This window comes from Hippoglossus hippoglossus, chromosome 13, assembly GCF_009819705.1.
Source record: "Hippoglossus hippoglossus isolate fHipHip1 chromosome 13, fHipHip1.pri, whole genome shotgun sequence".
In the NCBI taxonomy this organism is placed as follows: Eukaryota; Metazoa; Chordata; class Actinopteri; order Pleuronectiformes; family Pleuronectidae; genus Hippoglossus; species Hippoglossus hippoglossus.
In genome coordinates, this window is record NC_047163.1 from 3,126,112 (window position 1) to 3,138,370 (window position 12,259).

The 12,259-nt window shown below is 44.5% G+C and overlaps 3 protein-coding genes across 4 annotated transcripts in view; 1 reads left to right on the plus strand and 2 right to left on the minus strand.

The window, feature by feature from the left end:
* The window catches only part of tyw1 (tRNA-yW synthesizing protein 1 homolog (S. cerevisiae)), a 48,033-nt gene extending 42,115 nt beyond the window's left edge, over positions 1-5,918 (minus strand). The window contains exons 1-6 of the mRNA XM_034603469.1: positions 5,772-5,918; positions 5,362-5,489; positions 4,540-4,665; positions 4,122-4,223; positions 869-1,063; positions 452-745 (exon numbers count right to left, since the gene is read on the minus strand). Of these exons, the coding sequence (XP_034459360.1) occupies positions 452-745; positions 869-1,063; positions 4,122-4,223; positions 4,540-4,665; positions 5,362-5,489; positions 5,772-5,835 (909 nt within the window). The 5' untranslated portion in view covers positions 5,836-5,918. The remainder of the gene's footprint in view (positions 1-451; positions 746-868; positions 1,064-4,121; positions 4,224-4,539; positions 4,666-5,361; positions 5,490-5,771) is intronic.
* A 348-nt stretch (positions 5,919-6,266) lies between these two features.
* Positions 6,267-9,112, plus strand: sbds (SBDS ribosome maturation factor). 2 transcript variants are annotated; one of them, XM_034603491.1, is made up of 5 exons: positions 6,267-6,484; positions 6,685-6,814; positions 7,833-8,033; positions 8,185-8,442; positions 8,484-9,112. In XM_034603491.1, the coding sequence occupies exons 1-5, from the start codon at positions 6,357-6,359 to the stop codon at positions 8,682-8,684; spliced, it is 918 nt and encodes a 305-aa protein (XP_034459382.1). In that variant the 5' UTR covers positions 6,267-6,356; the 3' UTR covers positions 8,685-9,112. The 2 variants fall into 2 exon arrangements, with proteins under 2 accessions (XP_034459382.1, XP_034459383.1); XM_034603492.1 differs by having other exon boundaries at positions 6,271-6,484; positions 8,185-8,349; positions 8,559-9,112.
* Positions 9,113-9,370: 258 nt separating this feature from the next.
* On the minus strand, positions 9,371-12,258 carry LOC117772392 (claudin-4-like). Its single transcript, XM_034603500.1, has one exon. The coding sequence runs from the start codon at positions 11,128-11,130 to the stop codon at positions 10,456-10,458; it is 675 nt and encodes a 224-aa protein (XP_034459391.1). The 5' UTR covers positions 11,131-12,258; the 3' UTR covers positions 9,371-10,455.
* Between the last annotated feature and the right edge of the window lies 1 nt (position 12,259).

The window sequence follows — 12,259 nt, forward strand, 5'->3', positions numbered from 1 at the left end:
GACAGGACATTTTACTTAATCAAATTTCAGTTTTCGATCTGACCCGAAGGACTTGGCTGAGTTATACTCTGTTTTATGATCTAATGATGAAACAAGAAAGAGGAATCACTATGTTGTTAAAACTGTTAATGATTAAAACTTCGGGCGAAGGTCGAGGGGAGAAAATAAACAGGTTGTTTGTCCGAGAATGATGTCGTAACATTTACATGTGTTGCGAGTACAAGAGACTGAAACTACACAAAAAACAGAGAACCAGATCCCAGATCCAGGACACCCCCCCCCCCCCACGTATCTGTCTCTGAACACATGGACACAATATGTGGACTAAATAATAAAGTATGTTTAGCTTTTGGGTCTTTCAGTTAAAAAAAGCATTAAAACTTGATTAGATTTGGGATGTAACAGTTGTGGATTAATCATATATAATGATTGTGTCGTTCCAGATCATTACCTCGGAGCTGACTTCCTGCGGCGCTGCCTTCTCCTCCTCCTCCTGCTCCTCCACCACGTGTCCATCTTCTCTCTGATTCTTACAGGAGCCTCCGGTTTTAGAGTCCCTGCTGCCGCTCTTCTTCTCTCCCTTGGCCAGGGCCTGTAGCCGGTCCAGGAACTTCCCCTTCCAGGCCTGGTAGTCTGCCTGGATGCTGCCATTACGGCTTTTCACCACGTTACAGTCGCCCTCCCCTCGGGTCATGATCCGCATGCCGCTCAGCATCCAGAGCCACTTGTCCACATTTGTACCCACCTGGAGTTGGAAGAGGAACAGATTATGTTTCCCGCTTCTGAACTACAGTTGTGAAACGTCTTCAACTGATTATAAAGCGTGTGACAAAGCAGTATTATCATTAATCTGACAGAAATCTCTCACCGTGTTGTAGTGGCCTTCGTAGACAGAGTGGCCCAGACCAAATACTGCGTATCTGAGGCCTTTGAGGAAGGTCTTCCCGTATCGGAAGTCAGTGGACGCCTCCTCCAGCCACTTACAGAACCACTCTGCGTTCTCTGTGGGCTGTCCGTCCGTGTACGTGGCCACAAGGAACACGCAGACCGACTTACTGGTGCACTGAATGGAGACATAAAAGGACAGTGAAACAGAGCAGTAAGACATTTGGGACAGAGTCATCCATAACAACAGGAAGACTCTGGAACATTAAGGCGAGGGATGGCGGCTGTAGAGCAGCAGGAGGCAGGACATGACGTACAAGTTCTGTTGTGAGAAGCTCAGTGTTTTTCTTTACAGAACGTCGACACAAAAACTCATCGTCTTTCCAAGTCTGCGTCTGATACGTGACTCCTCTTGTTCATCCTGACATATTTGAATTCTTCCAGTTTCATGTCCATCACGTGTTCTCAAGTGATAAGACATTTGCTTTCTCATAAAAAGAACTACTATAAACATAGGGTTTTCTTTTTTGGAAACAAAATTAAACACCAGTGTTAATTTGGATTTGAGGAACAAAATTATGGATCAACTCTGAACAATATGGAGCAGAAAGGAGACACCGAAACAAACTACTTTAAGTCGTAGCCGAAGAAGAATGCACCAAAGCACCATGAACAACTTGCTCCAGGAAGAAGAACTTATCATATTTTCAGCATTTATCACTTGTGGAAGCTGAGTGATGAATAATACACAAAGTAGATTATGCGGACTTGTCCACAAGACTAGAAAATCAGTCTAGATTGAATATAAAGTAGGTCCATGTATGAATAACCAGAAAACTTCTGAAGTGAAGCAGCTGTCTCATGTCGAGCTGAATCCAGAGAGCTGCTGCTGCCTGCCGTCTTTTTCATTCTCAATTTTCTTTCCATCCCAGAAAACTATATTACTGCCCTGTTGAATAAATGGCTATTTTCTCTCCTGCCGTGCAGCAGTCAACCAATCTCTGATTCATCTCTCAGTGCACTGCACAGTGGCCACAAAATAAAAAAGGCAACACTGATGAGATTAATCCATCTTTCTTCAACTGAGCAGGATTAGTGAAACGCATTTTCCTCTGTGCTGTCGTCTGAAGAATCAAATCGGGGAAATAGACGGAGGAAAAGGCTGAGCTGCTGCAACATCACAGAACTTGAGGATTACTGTGCTGTTTGTTGTTCGGCTCTAAATTAATAACTTATCATTTCTTACACTCTGATTAATTCTGTTCTGATTGAGTCTTGCATGTAAGTGCACGTTTCCAGGCCTTATCCGCTTGAAGTTACATTTTAGAGATTTAATTGACAGCCCAGAGCGAACTCTCACTGCATTACACACAGCTTCCTTATCCTCGGAACAGCGCTGCAACAATTAACTGATGCATAAATTAGTCGCTTAATTTATGAAATGATGAAGTTAAGGGTTAAGATGAGAAGCTCTGATGTTTGGTGGTTCAGGTTCTTGCTCGAGGACAATCTTTTCATCTTTTATCAGGTTTTAGGGCCAAATACCTCATCACACTCATATATTTTTATCACCTGTCTGACCTTTATGAGACAAAGACAAAGCCTCTTCTCTTTGGACTCAGCTTCCCCCGGGGACGTCATTGTCTGTTCCTCGCTTGTGTCACAGTTATTACAGCATCAAAACACATTACTACCAGAGAACAGAAACCCCTCACCTGTAAATAAGCTTGTCTGTGCTTTTTTTAACAGCTTTTTGCTCAAGCATTTTAGATTATGTATCTTCAAATCAGATATAAAAACACTGAGGCCTTCTTCTCTGCTTGGGGCTAAATAAAGATTTACAAAATCTAAACAGACAACGGAGGAATGCCGAGCAGAGATGATAAACTCAGAGTTTCTTTTGCCTCCCGGAGAGATTTATTGTCCTCTTATCAGCGAACAATCACAGAGGGGGAGCAACACCAATTTTTCAAATCAGAATACTAGGAAGGGTCACACTCCCAGAATCCATTTTAAAACAATAAATTATGTGATTGGTCCCCTGCCCAGTCAGACAGCTGAATCCTCCCCAGAGAGATGTGAGGAATTTCTATATTCCCTTTATAATAAAACTGTAGAGATCGGCTGCACGGATGATAAAAACATCCTCAGCATTAACCCTTTTCAGGGAAATCTCTCTGTCAACCCTGTGAATCCCTCACCTGCCCTTCAGGCTGAATTCTCACTGGTTTATAAAAGCTGTATTTCAGACAGTTGGTTCTCACCTGCTCTCTGTCTACTGGTATTTTCCCCTCGTGATTTAAACATACTACTGATAAAACCCTTTCAAAGAAGCCTTCTCTACATCCCTATGATTAAGGTCATCCCTGAACAACAGCTTGAAGCCGACTCACGTCAGGTCTTCATTTCAATTCCTTGACCTCAGTTCAGCCTTTGATACAATGAAGCCTAATATCATAATCAGCCATCTGAAGAATTATGTTACCCTCAGTGATGCAGCTCTGAAGTGTCTAATCTCCAAACTGTCTACTTTATTTCGTGGTGACCCACATGGGTCCAGTTGGGGATCCCCCCACTGGGGCAAATAGCCATGACACTGCTTTCTACTGACGCGGATGACACCCAATTATCTTTCCTGTGAAAGCCTGGTATCGCTGATTCATCCCCTTTCATGTTCTGCGTTGCTGAAATTAAAAATTGCATGTCCAAACACCTCCTGCAGCTGAATGACTCCAAATTAGAGATGATTATAATTATCCCCTGTGGCCCCGGCACTAAACGCTTTAATAACCTCTCCTCTAATCTGGGTACTTTATCCAATCATGTTGGGAAAGAGGCCCACAACTGTTTTTTTTTAATTCAGAGTTGTACTTTGATGCTCAAGTGACTAAAGTGGTGCGGTCCAGCTTCAGGCGTATCAGGTCATTTTTTTTTATTTCTTCCCGACATGACTCGTGTAATGGATGAGCAGGCGAGTCATCCAAAAGCTGCAGTGGATACAAAGAGAAACGTCCACATTACACAAATCCGTGCTGCACTTCACTTGCTTCCTGTGAGATTAATATTTGATTTTAAGATTTTACTGCTCGATTTAAAAGCCTTGAATGGTCTGGTTCCTTCCTACGGCTGCGATCTGCTGATTTTCCTTTCTTTTTTTTTCTTTTTTTTAATCATAAACTATTAGTGCCCTTATTATATTTGTACTACATAAATAAAGATTATTATTATCATTTTACCTCATCAGCCAGTCGATCATCTGGATCGTAGTCTTTCATGTCAGTCACCTCCGCTGGTATTCCCAAAGTCTTCACCTCTTCCGACAGCTCTTTTGCGAAACCCTGAGAAAATGAAAAGTGTCCGTTGATGTCAGAATGATAAATATACTGTGTGTGATTAATTTAATCACGGCTGGAATTTCACTTACATATTTTGTGTGAAATTCTGCTTTACAAAAGCTGAATACATGGTTATGGTGAACCAGGTTTGTTTGTATAGCCCTGAATGAAATCCTACTTATGTAAAACTTCTTTTGATTCTTCAGCATTGTGTCAGTGACTGGTTATATCAACTGGTCAACTTACAGGATGATCTTGTCTTTAATGTCGACACTATGAGCTCGGGGACCTTGTTAACCTTTTCAGCGAACATCTCTACCTTTGCTGTTCCAGTTTGTGAACCGTAGAAGATCTTAACTCCCGACACGTACTCCACAGAGTCAGGGCGGTCGTTGTTCTGCACAGCTTTGTAGACCCACGGACCGACGGGCTTGGAGAAGCTTTTCTGGAAACACACAGAGGAAGAAACGACGGATCTTAAAGTTGGAAAACAAGGAGGGAAAAAGCAGCAGCTCTTGACAGAACAGTTTCACACAAATCTACAGCAGAACAAGACATTTCGACTGCTGACAGGAAGAGACTGGGTGTCCTGATGAGGAGGAGGGCCAGCTCGGTCCTGGGGGTGGTGGGACAGAGGAGGAGGATGATGGACAACCAGTCCCCCCCCCCCCTGCAGGACACCACCACAGCACTGGGCAGCTCCTTCAGCCACAGCCTGGTTCACCCCAAGTGTCTGAAGGTGAGGGATCGCAGGTCGTTCCTTTCTGCAGCAGTGGGACAGTACAACCAGCTCTGCTCCCAGTAAAACTACATGCACAACCATTATGGACTGAACTTTAACTCTTTACTGAGCTATATTCATCTGTCTGTGCATTATCAACGGTTCATGTGCAAACCATTCACTGAACATATTCTCCTGTCTTTACACTGTGTATTATAGTTTAATTACATTCATATTTTTCTATATATTCCTTACACTTCAGTATTGCTTGTCACTTATTACTTGCTGGTGCCTAGTTCGACTCTTCCTGCTGTGATCCTGCAAATGTCCCCATTGTGGGACTAATAAAGTCTCATCTTATCTTATCTTGAATAATTGACATCTTGAGTGAAGAGGGGATGTGAGGAAGAGGGGATTCACCTTCTTCAGAGCCACCTTCAGGGAGAACCAGACCCCGAACACCAGAGCCGCAGCCGAGTACAGGTAGAGTCGGTTGTGCCACAGGGACGTGAGGAAGCTCTCGGTGTGTCTGTGCTCATCCTGAGAAACTGGAGAGGGAGACAAGGCATCAAACTCTTGGTTTCACAGGGAAGCTAAGCTAGCAACAGCAATGCTACGTGCACACATGCAGTAAAAGCGGGGGGGTTCCCACGGGGCTGCGGCAGACAGCGGCGGATCCTGAAACCCCCAAACCCGGATATATCCTCTTCACCTCGGCTGACCTGCAGCAGGTTGGTAGGGGCGAGAGCCAGGGGGCTAGCAACACATGCTAGCTAGCAGCGTTAGCACAAAGTCAGCTCGGAGTTGGCACGTGAACAAAGTGGATTCACCTTTAGCGTCCGAGGCCGACACGCGCCCCGCGAAGAGGAGGAAGACGAAGATGAGGCTCAGCATCTCTGCGGCGTGAACACTCCTCCGCACCTGGAACAGTGCGCCACCATGTTTGTTTTTGGCCGCGGAGCATGCTGGGAGGTGGAGTTCTTTAGCGTTGTGGATGAAGCGGATTGACTCGAAGCAAAACTAAAAGGAAACGAAGCCTTGATATTTAATAATAAAACTAATTTTGTTTTCCTGATGGTGTGAAGAAAGATTCCGTCACTTTGAAGTTGTGTGTTTGGCTGTTTTAAAAGTTTTATTTCTAATATATTTACCGGATTTTTTACTTTGAGACTCACGTGTATTTAAGTTTCATATCCACGTGTTGTTCTTGTGTCCAAATATATTATTTTTCAACTTCAAAACAAAGAAGAAGTCGTTTTTTTAAATTATTCCGTCTGTTTGTTGTTTTTCCATTATCGCAGGCGGAACCTTCGCGAAGGCCAGTGTTGCGCAGGGGACCGTGAATAACAGCGCACCCGTGCACCCCTCCTCGTCAGTGGCGCAGCAGTTCTCGGTCTCGTCGCCTCGTTGAAAACATGTCGATTTTTACCCCGACAAACCAAATCCGCCTCACCAACGTGGCGGTGGTGAGGATGAAGAAAGGGGGCAAGCGCTTCGAAATCGCCTGTTACAAGAACAAGGTGCTGAGCTGGAGATCCGGAGCGTGAGTACAGTGTCAACAACAACAACAACCACACGATCTGCACGTGTTCCGCTTCCAAAACAATGTGTTTACCTCCTGTTTTCTCTCGTTAAACGTGTAATTAGCTCTGATCTGTCGGTTTGAATCACCCACACGCTCCTTAAGCTGAGATATAAACCCCCAAAACAAGTGTTGTGACATGGTGTGTGTGTGTCCTCCAGAGAGAAAGACCTGGACGAGGTTCTGCAGACTCAGTCCGTGTTCGTCAACGTGTCCAAGGGCCAAGTGGCGAAGAAGGAGGATCTGACCACAGCCTTCGGGACAGACGACCTGACGGAGATGTGCAAACAGGTGAAGAAACCTCGTCCTGGATGTTCGTCACTTAGATTCACTGCAGGTTTGACTCTGCAGTAATGATCGCAGGGTGTTTCCCCACACGAGACACGTTCACTTACCTTGGACCTTCAAGCAGCTCTGGGTTTACAGGAGTAGACACTGGAGCGTTTGGTCCACATCAGCGGGTCGTCCGAAGTTTTGGGTTTGTTTGAAACCCAAAATCAGTTCTTTGTAATTAGAGGTGGTCAAATTTGGGCCAAAGTGCTACAGCAGCAGCAGAACAGTACATTGTACAACAACAACAAAACACCACACAAGGACTTATCATGTAAGACCCGGAATAATAACGCACAATACCAGTGAGTTGAGTATCGCACCTGCCCTGAAAACACGTAAAAGGATAAAAACACTAAAAGGATATAACTCATAAAAGATGACAAAACTAAAAACTGGCATTAAAACCTAAAAAACCAAGTGTAAAATGTGCCAGACTGGAGACAATGAGATCACCCATAATGATCCTTGTCCTACTCTCTGTCTCTATATATTAATTTCAATACTTGTTCATGTAAATATTTAGTAATATTTTGAAGGTGGACAGCTGTGGAGGAGGCTCCGTAGCCCCAGGTCCGGTGCTTGGTCCTGAGCGGAAGTGAGAGGAGGTCGGCCTCAGAGGAGCGGAGGGAGTGTGGTGGTGGTGGTGGTGGTGGTGGAGCATGTCAGTGACAGTGAGGTCAGAGGGGCCTGGTTATAGTGGGATTTGTGAGTGAAGGAGAAGGACTTTGAAAAGGATCGACTGTTGGACAGGAAGCCAGTGGAGTTTGTGAGGTACGAGGGTGATGTGGTCACAGGCAAGTAGCAAGAGTTCAGGATGTATTGTACTTTTGACGATGTGCCATAGAGAATGGTATTGCAGTCGTCAATTCTGGACGTTATGAAGCCATAAATGAGAGTTTCCCAGGCTACTGCCCTCTACAATATCCCCTGTCACCCCCTGACCTTTAACCTGTCTGTTTATTAATGTTGTGGACAGATCTTGGCCAAAGGAGAGCTCCAGGTGTCAGACAAGGAGCGGCACAGTCAGCTGGAGACCATGTTCCGGGACATTGCGACTATAGTGGCGGAGAAGTGCGTCAACCCAGAGACCAAGAGGCCCTACACAGTCAACCTGATCGAGCGGGCGATGAAGGACATCCACTACTCTGTCAAGGCCAATAAGAGCACGAAGCAGCAGGTGAGGGGAAAACACAGGTTTGCTCTTTCATGAAGGCATCACTACCAACCAAGTTCTTTATGCTGGAGCCTCAAACTGTGAGAGTCTGTGTTTAGTTTCCTCCCTTTGTTCTGGCAGTGATGATCTGTTTGTGCCTGTGTCCTTTCCCCAGGCCCTGGAGGTGATCCGGCAGCTGAAGGAGACCATGGAGATCCAGAGAGCCCACATGAGGCTGCGGCTGGTGCTGCCAGCCAAAGAGGCCAAGAGGCTGAAGGAGAAGCTGAAGCCGCTCCTGCAGGTCGTGGAGAGTGAAGACTTCAACGAGCAGCTGGAAATGGTGAAGGAACACGAAAGGCCTGTCTGTGAACCTCCCAGAGCAAACTGCACAGTCACTGAATACAACAATCAGGTCTTCAGGACTGTGGATTTGTGCAGAGTTACAATCAGACATCATTTAAATTCTCCCAAAAACTAAAACTGTATCGTCCCATGATTTTAAAGTTCCCATTCTCCCTGTGTGAACATCTGTGTCTCCCCCCCCCTCAGGTGTGTCTGGTGGATCCCGGCTGCTACCGGGAGATGGACGAGCTGATCCGCTGTGAGACCAAAGGCCGCGGCTCCCTGGAGGTTCTCAGTCTGAAGGATGTGGAGGAGGGAGACGAGAAGTTATAGGAAACCAACCAGTCCGGACTCTGCACCTTATCCACACTAACTTCCCTGCAGCACACAAGCTCATTAAAGAGAATATATATATATATATATATATACAGTATATATGATCAGATTCAGAATTTTTTTATTTCCCAGCTTGTATGAATAATTAATTTGACTAAAAATGTTTTCTTTCATTTGCATTTCTTGTGGAATGTATTTTGAAAATACATAAATTGCAGGTCAGTAAAAAAACCTGTTTGCCTGCATTGAATTATTATTATTATAATTTTCCTAATTTTCCTTATGTCTACTACATTATTGCCTTGCATCAGACTTTGCGTGCCATGTAGACATGCTCATATACCTTATGGATAATTAACCAAATATTAATATTTTGTCATAAAAAATGAGTTTGCTCTGTAACAAATAAATATTTAACAAAAATATGGAAATGCTCAGTGATTTTTCATGACACTCCCTCAGTTTTGCAAACAACAGGAAATCCAACTTTTGCTTTTAGCTCAGAAAAATCATGTAAATGTAAAGTTGTTGCTCTTTTGAAACAGAGGACAATGCAGAATTACATGTCTTGAATATTACAATAGTACAGTAAATGACTTTCATTGTTCAAATTGCAGTGTTCATAAATGTTAACGTCACTGATGCATGATGTTCTGTAGCTGGAAGACTCTGAAACATCAAAGATGCTTTAAAGTGTTTTTATTTGCAAAACAAAAGCAGGAAACACACACACACACACACACACACACACAAGGTCCAGATGGTTTGACTTGAGAAGAACGATCACAAAGATCCTGGGTTTGAGGTCACAGGAACAAACAGGATTAGAGGGTTTTGAATCAACTTTTTCTCACAATTAAAAAAGCTCAGAAGAATAAAGTCTAAATTAGAAATGTGTGACATTTGCATTTAAATGAGAAGAAAACTGAAGTTGTTCTTTCAGTCAAAAGCAAAAGTAGAACTGAAGGTTTCACTGTAAAATTGTGTGTAAAAGTCAAAGAGCACATTCAGAATCATGTTCTCTGTTCAGTTCTGACCCTCCAACTTAACATTGGTATAAAACTTCAAATAAAAGTCCAGTTTCACATCCGCTCATTTGAAAGCGTATCAACCAACCCACAAAACACCGGCCTCCTCTTCTTTTAAACGATGGCAAACAGGCAACAATTCAAATCAAATAACTTTTCTGAACCAATGCTCCTTTCAATGTTTTTATTCCGTCCTCATCTCAACATTTTTTTTCACTCAACAACAAACCAAACAAATGTGAAACTTCACGACTCTTAATACCGTGCAGTACAGTGTCTAGTTTCAGGATCAGTATGAACTCAGTCACTTTTAAGGCATCACATTATATTAGAAGCATCGGGGGCAGTGGTCAGTGTCGGACAGTGTCATGAGATTCAGTATCAGTAACTTCATCAAAACTCACGAGTATCAAGTTACAGTTATAATATGTTTTGGGGTAAATGACGATTCAACGTAAAACATGTGTTTTTGGTATATTCCGTGTGTTAGCAATAAAGAAACACAACTCTTATTTAAAATCCTATCCACACCTCTATGACTAAACCTAGCTCAATAACACAATGACCCACAACCTTGTGCTTTTCTAGTGTTAAATTCCTTCTTGGTTTAAACCAGTGTGTCGTTACCCAACATGTGCAGCCAGAGTTTGACCTCTGCTGTTAAATCGACCCCCAGTCATTCCACTTATTAATGATTCTCCAGTTGAATCATTCACTCTCGCTTGTTCCGTTCCAGTCCGTCAGATGGGCTCTGACCTGTGTTCGTACTGGCTGTTGGTGAACGTAGTTCTGTTGATCCTGCTCAGAGGGTGACTGCTCTCATCCTCCACAGTCGGGTACCGGCCCTCTTTAGGCTGCTGGGTCTGACTCTCCCTCGTGGGGCACCTGGTGGTGAGGAACCCCCCTCCGACCACCAGCAGAGTGACAGAGATCCACCCGAGGTACAGAGCCGGTCCCCAGTCTCTTCTCAGCATCTCAGCGCCATCCAGTGGCTGACTGGTGTGATGGGACGTCCAGGCTGTGGGAACCAGCAGCAGGATTCCAGACAAAACAAAGAGAATACCAGAAAACACTTTGACCTGGCCACGCTGGGGGAACCACACCGCCCCCACTGCACTAATCCCCACAGCAAAGGCCCCGGCCCCGACGGCTGCCATGATGAGGGCTCTCCACGTCCGAAAACTTCCAGAAAGAGACATGAGAGACTGGTAGAAGGAGCAGTGCAGGCTGCCATCGTGGGCCAAGTCCCAGTGATCCCATTCCAGCCACACCCCGTCCCAGTAGGCCGGCAGGGTGGCCGTGTTGTTGTCCAGGGTGCCGCTCACCTTCCACAGGGCCAGGCAGCGGGTCAGAATGGCACAGATCCACCCCGTGAAGGCCAGGCCGAGGGCAGCGAGCTCCAGCTGCCGCATCATGACTGCAGGCCTGCTCCTCCTCTTCACTGCAGGCCCAACTGTCTGAGCAGAAACAGCTGGCAGCGGAAAGCAGTGGGGTGGGGTGTTGTTTTAACGTGTGTGTGCATGAGTCAGGCAGAGGCAATCTGTGTAAGTGTGTGTGTGTGTCTGTGCAGAGAGGAGAAACCAGTTCTTTGGTATTCATGGAGAGAAGAAGGCACAGGCTGCCGCTGGGTGGAGATGGGGAATCCCTCTGTTTGCTCTGCCATGGTTTCAAAACAATCCCTTTCTCCCAGTTTGTGCCGAGAGGGAGAAACAAAGGTTCCACTGTGCTCAGTGTTTTTCAGGCGCTGTTGTGCTTCTGAGAGGAGATTTGATTTAAAGAGCCACAACTTGTCACTGGAATGAAGGTTTGTGTTCTCACTGCAGAAGAGTAACTCAATTCAAACCTGTTTTACTCTGCTGTGTTTATTTTTGAATTCTTCGATGGAAATGTTTAACACACAGATTATTGTCACACAGATAGTGAATAAAACACGACTAAACGCTGTTTCCTACTGGACCAGTACACGGGTCACATGCACATTCCACTGTTTCCTGTTACCTTCGCCCAGGAGGTTATGTTTTCACCCTGTTCATTTGTTTCATCTGAAAGCACAATTACACAGAAACCACTGAACAGATTTCAACAAAAATAAAAAGGATGTGATACAGATCCGGGAAGAACCCATTACATTCTGGAAATCAGGAAATGTTTATCACTTTCTTTAAAACTGTGGGATTTTTTTGATCTCCCAGGGAATCGTTTATGGATTTTGATGAAAAACAATCGGACATATTTAGGGAACTGATATTTATGAGTGTGTGTAATTTGGTGCAGCTTTATTTACTTTAAGGGGACTGCTGTCTTACTACTGAGGGTCATTCCAGTTTCCTTGTTTGGAAAGGAACTGGCAACAGATGCAAACTTCATTCCATACGATGATTCACTGGGGCAGTTGGCAGCTGTTATAAAAACAGAAAAGCCAGTTTGCCACAGCTGTATCAGACAAACAGTGAAATATACATCCTGTTATAAGCATCTAATAGTTCAACTGCACGTTTCACTACAACACTTTGAATGTCCACAATGATTAATCAAGAATTAAAG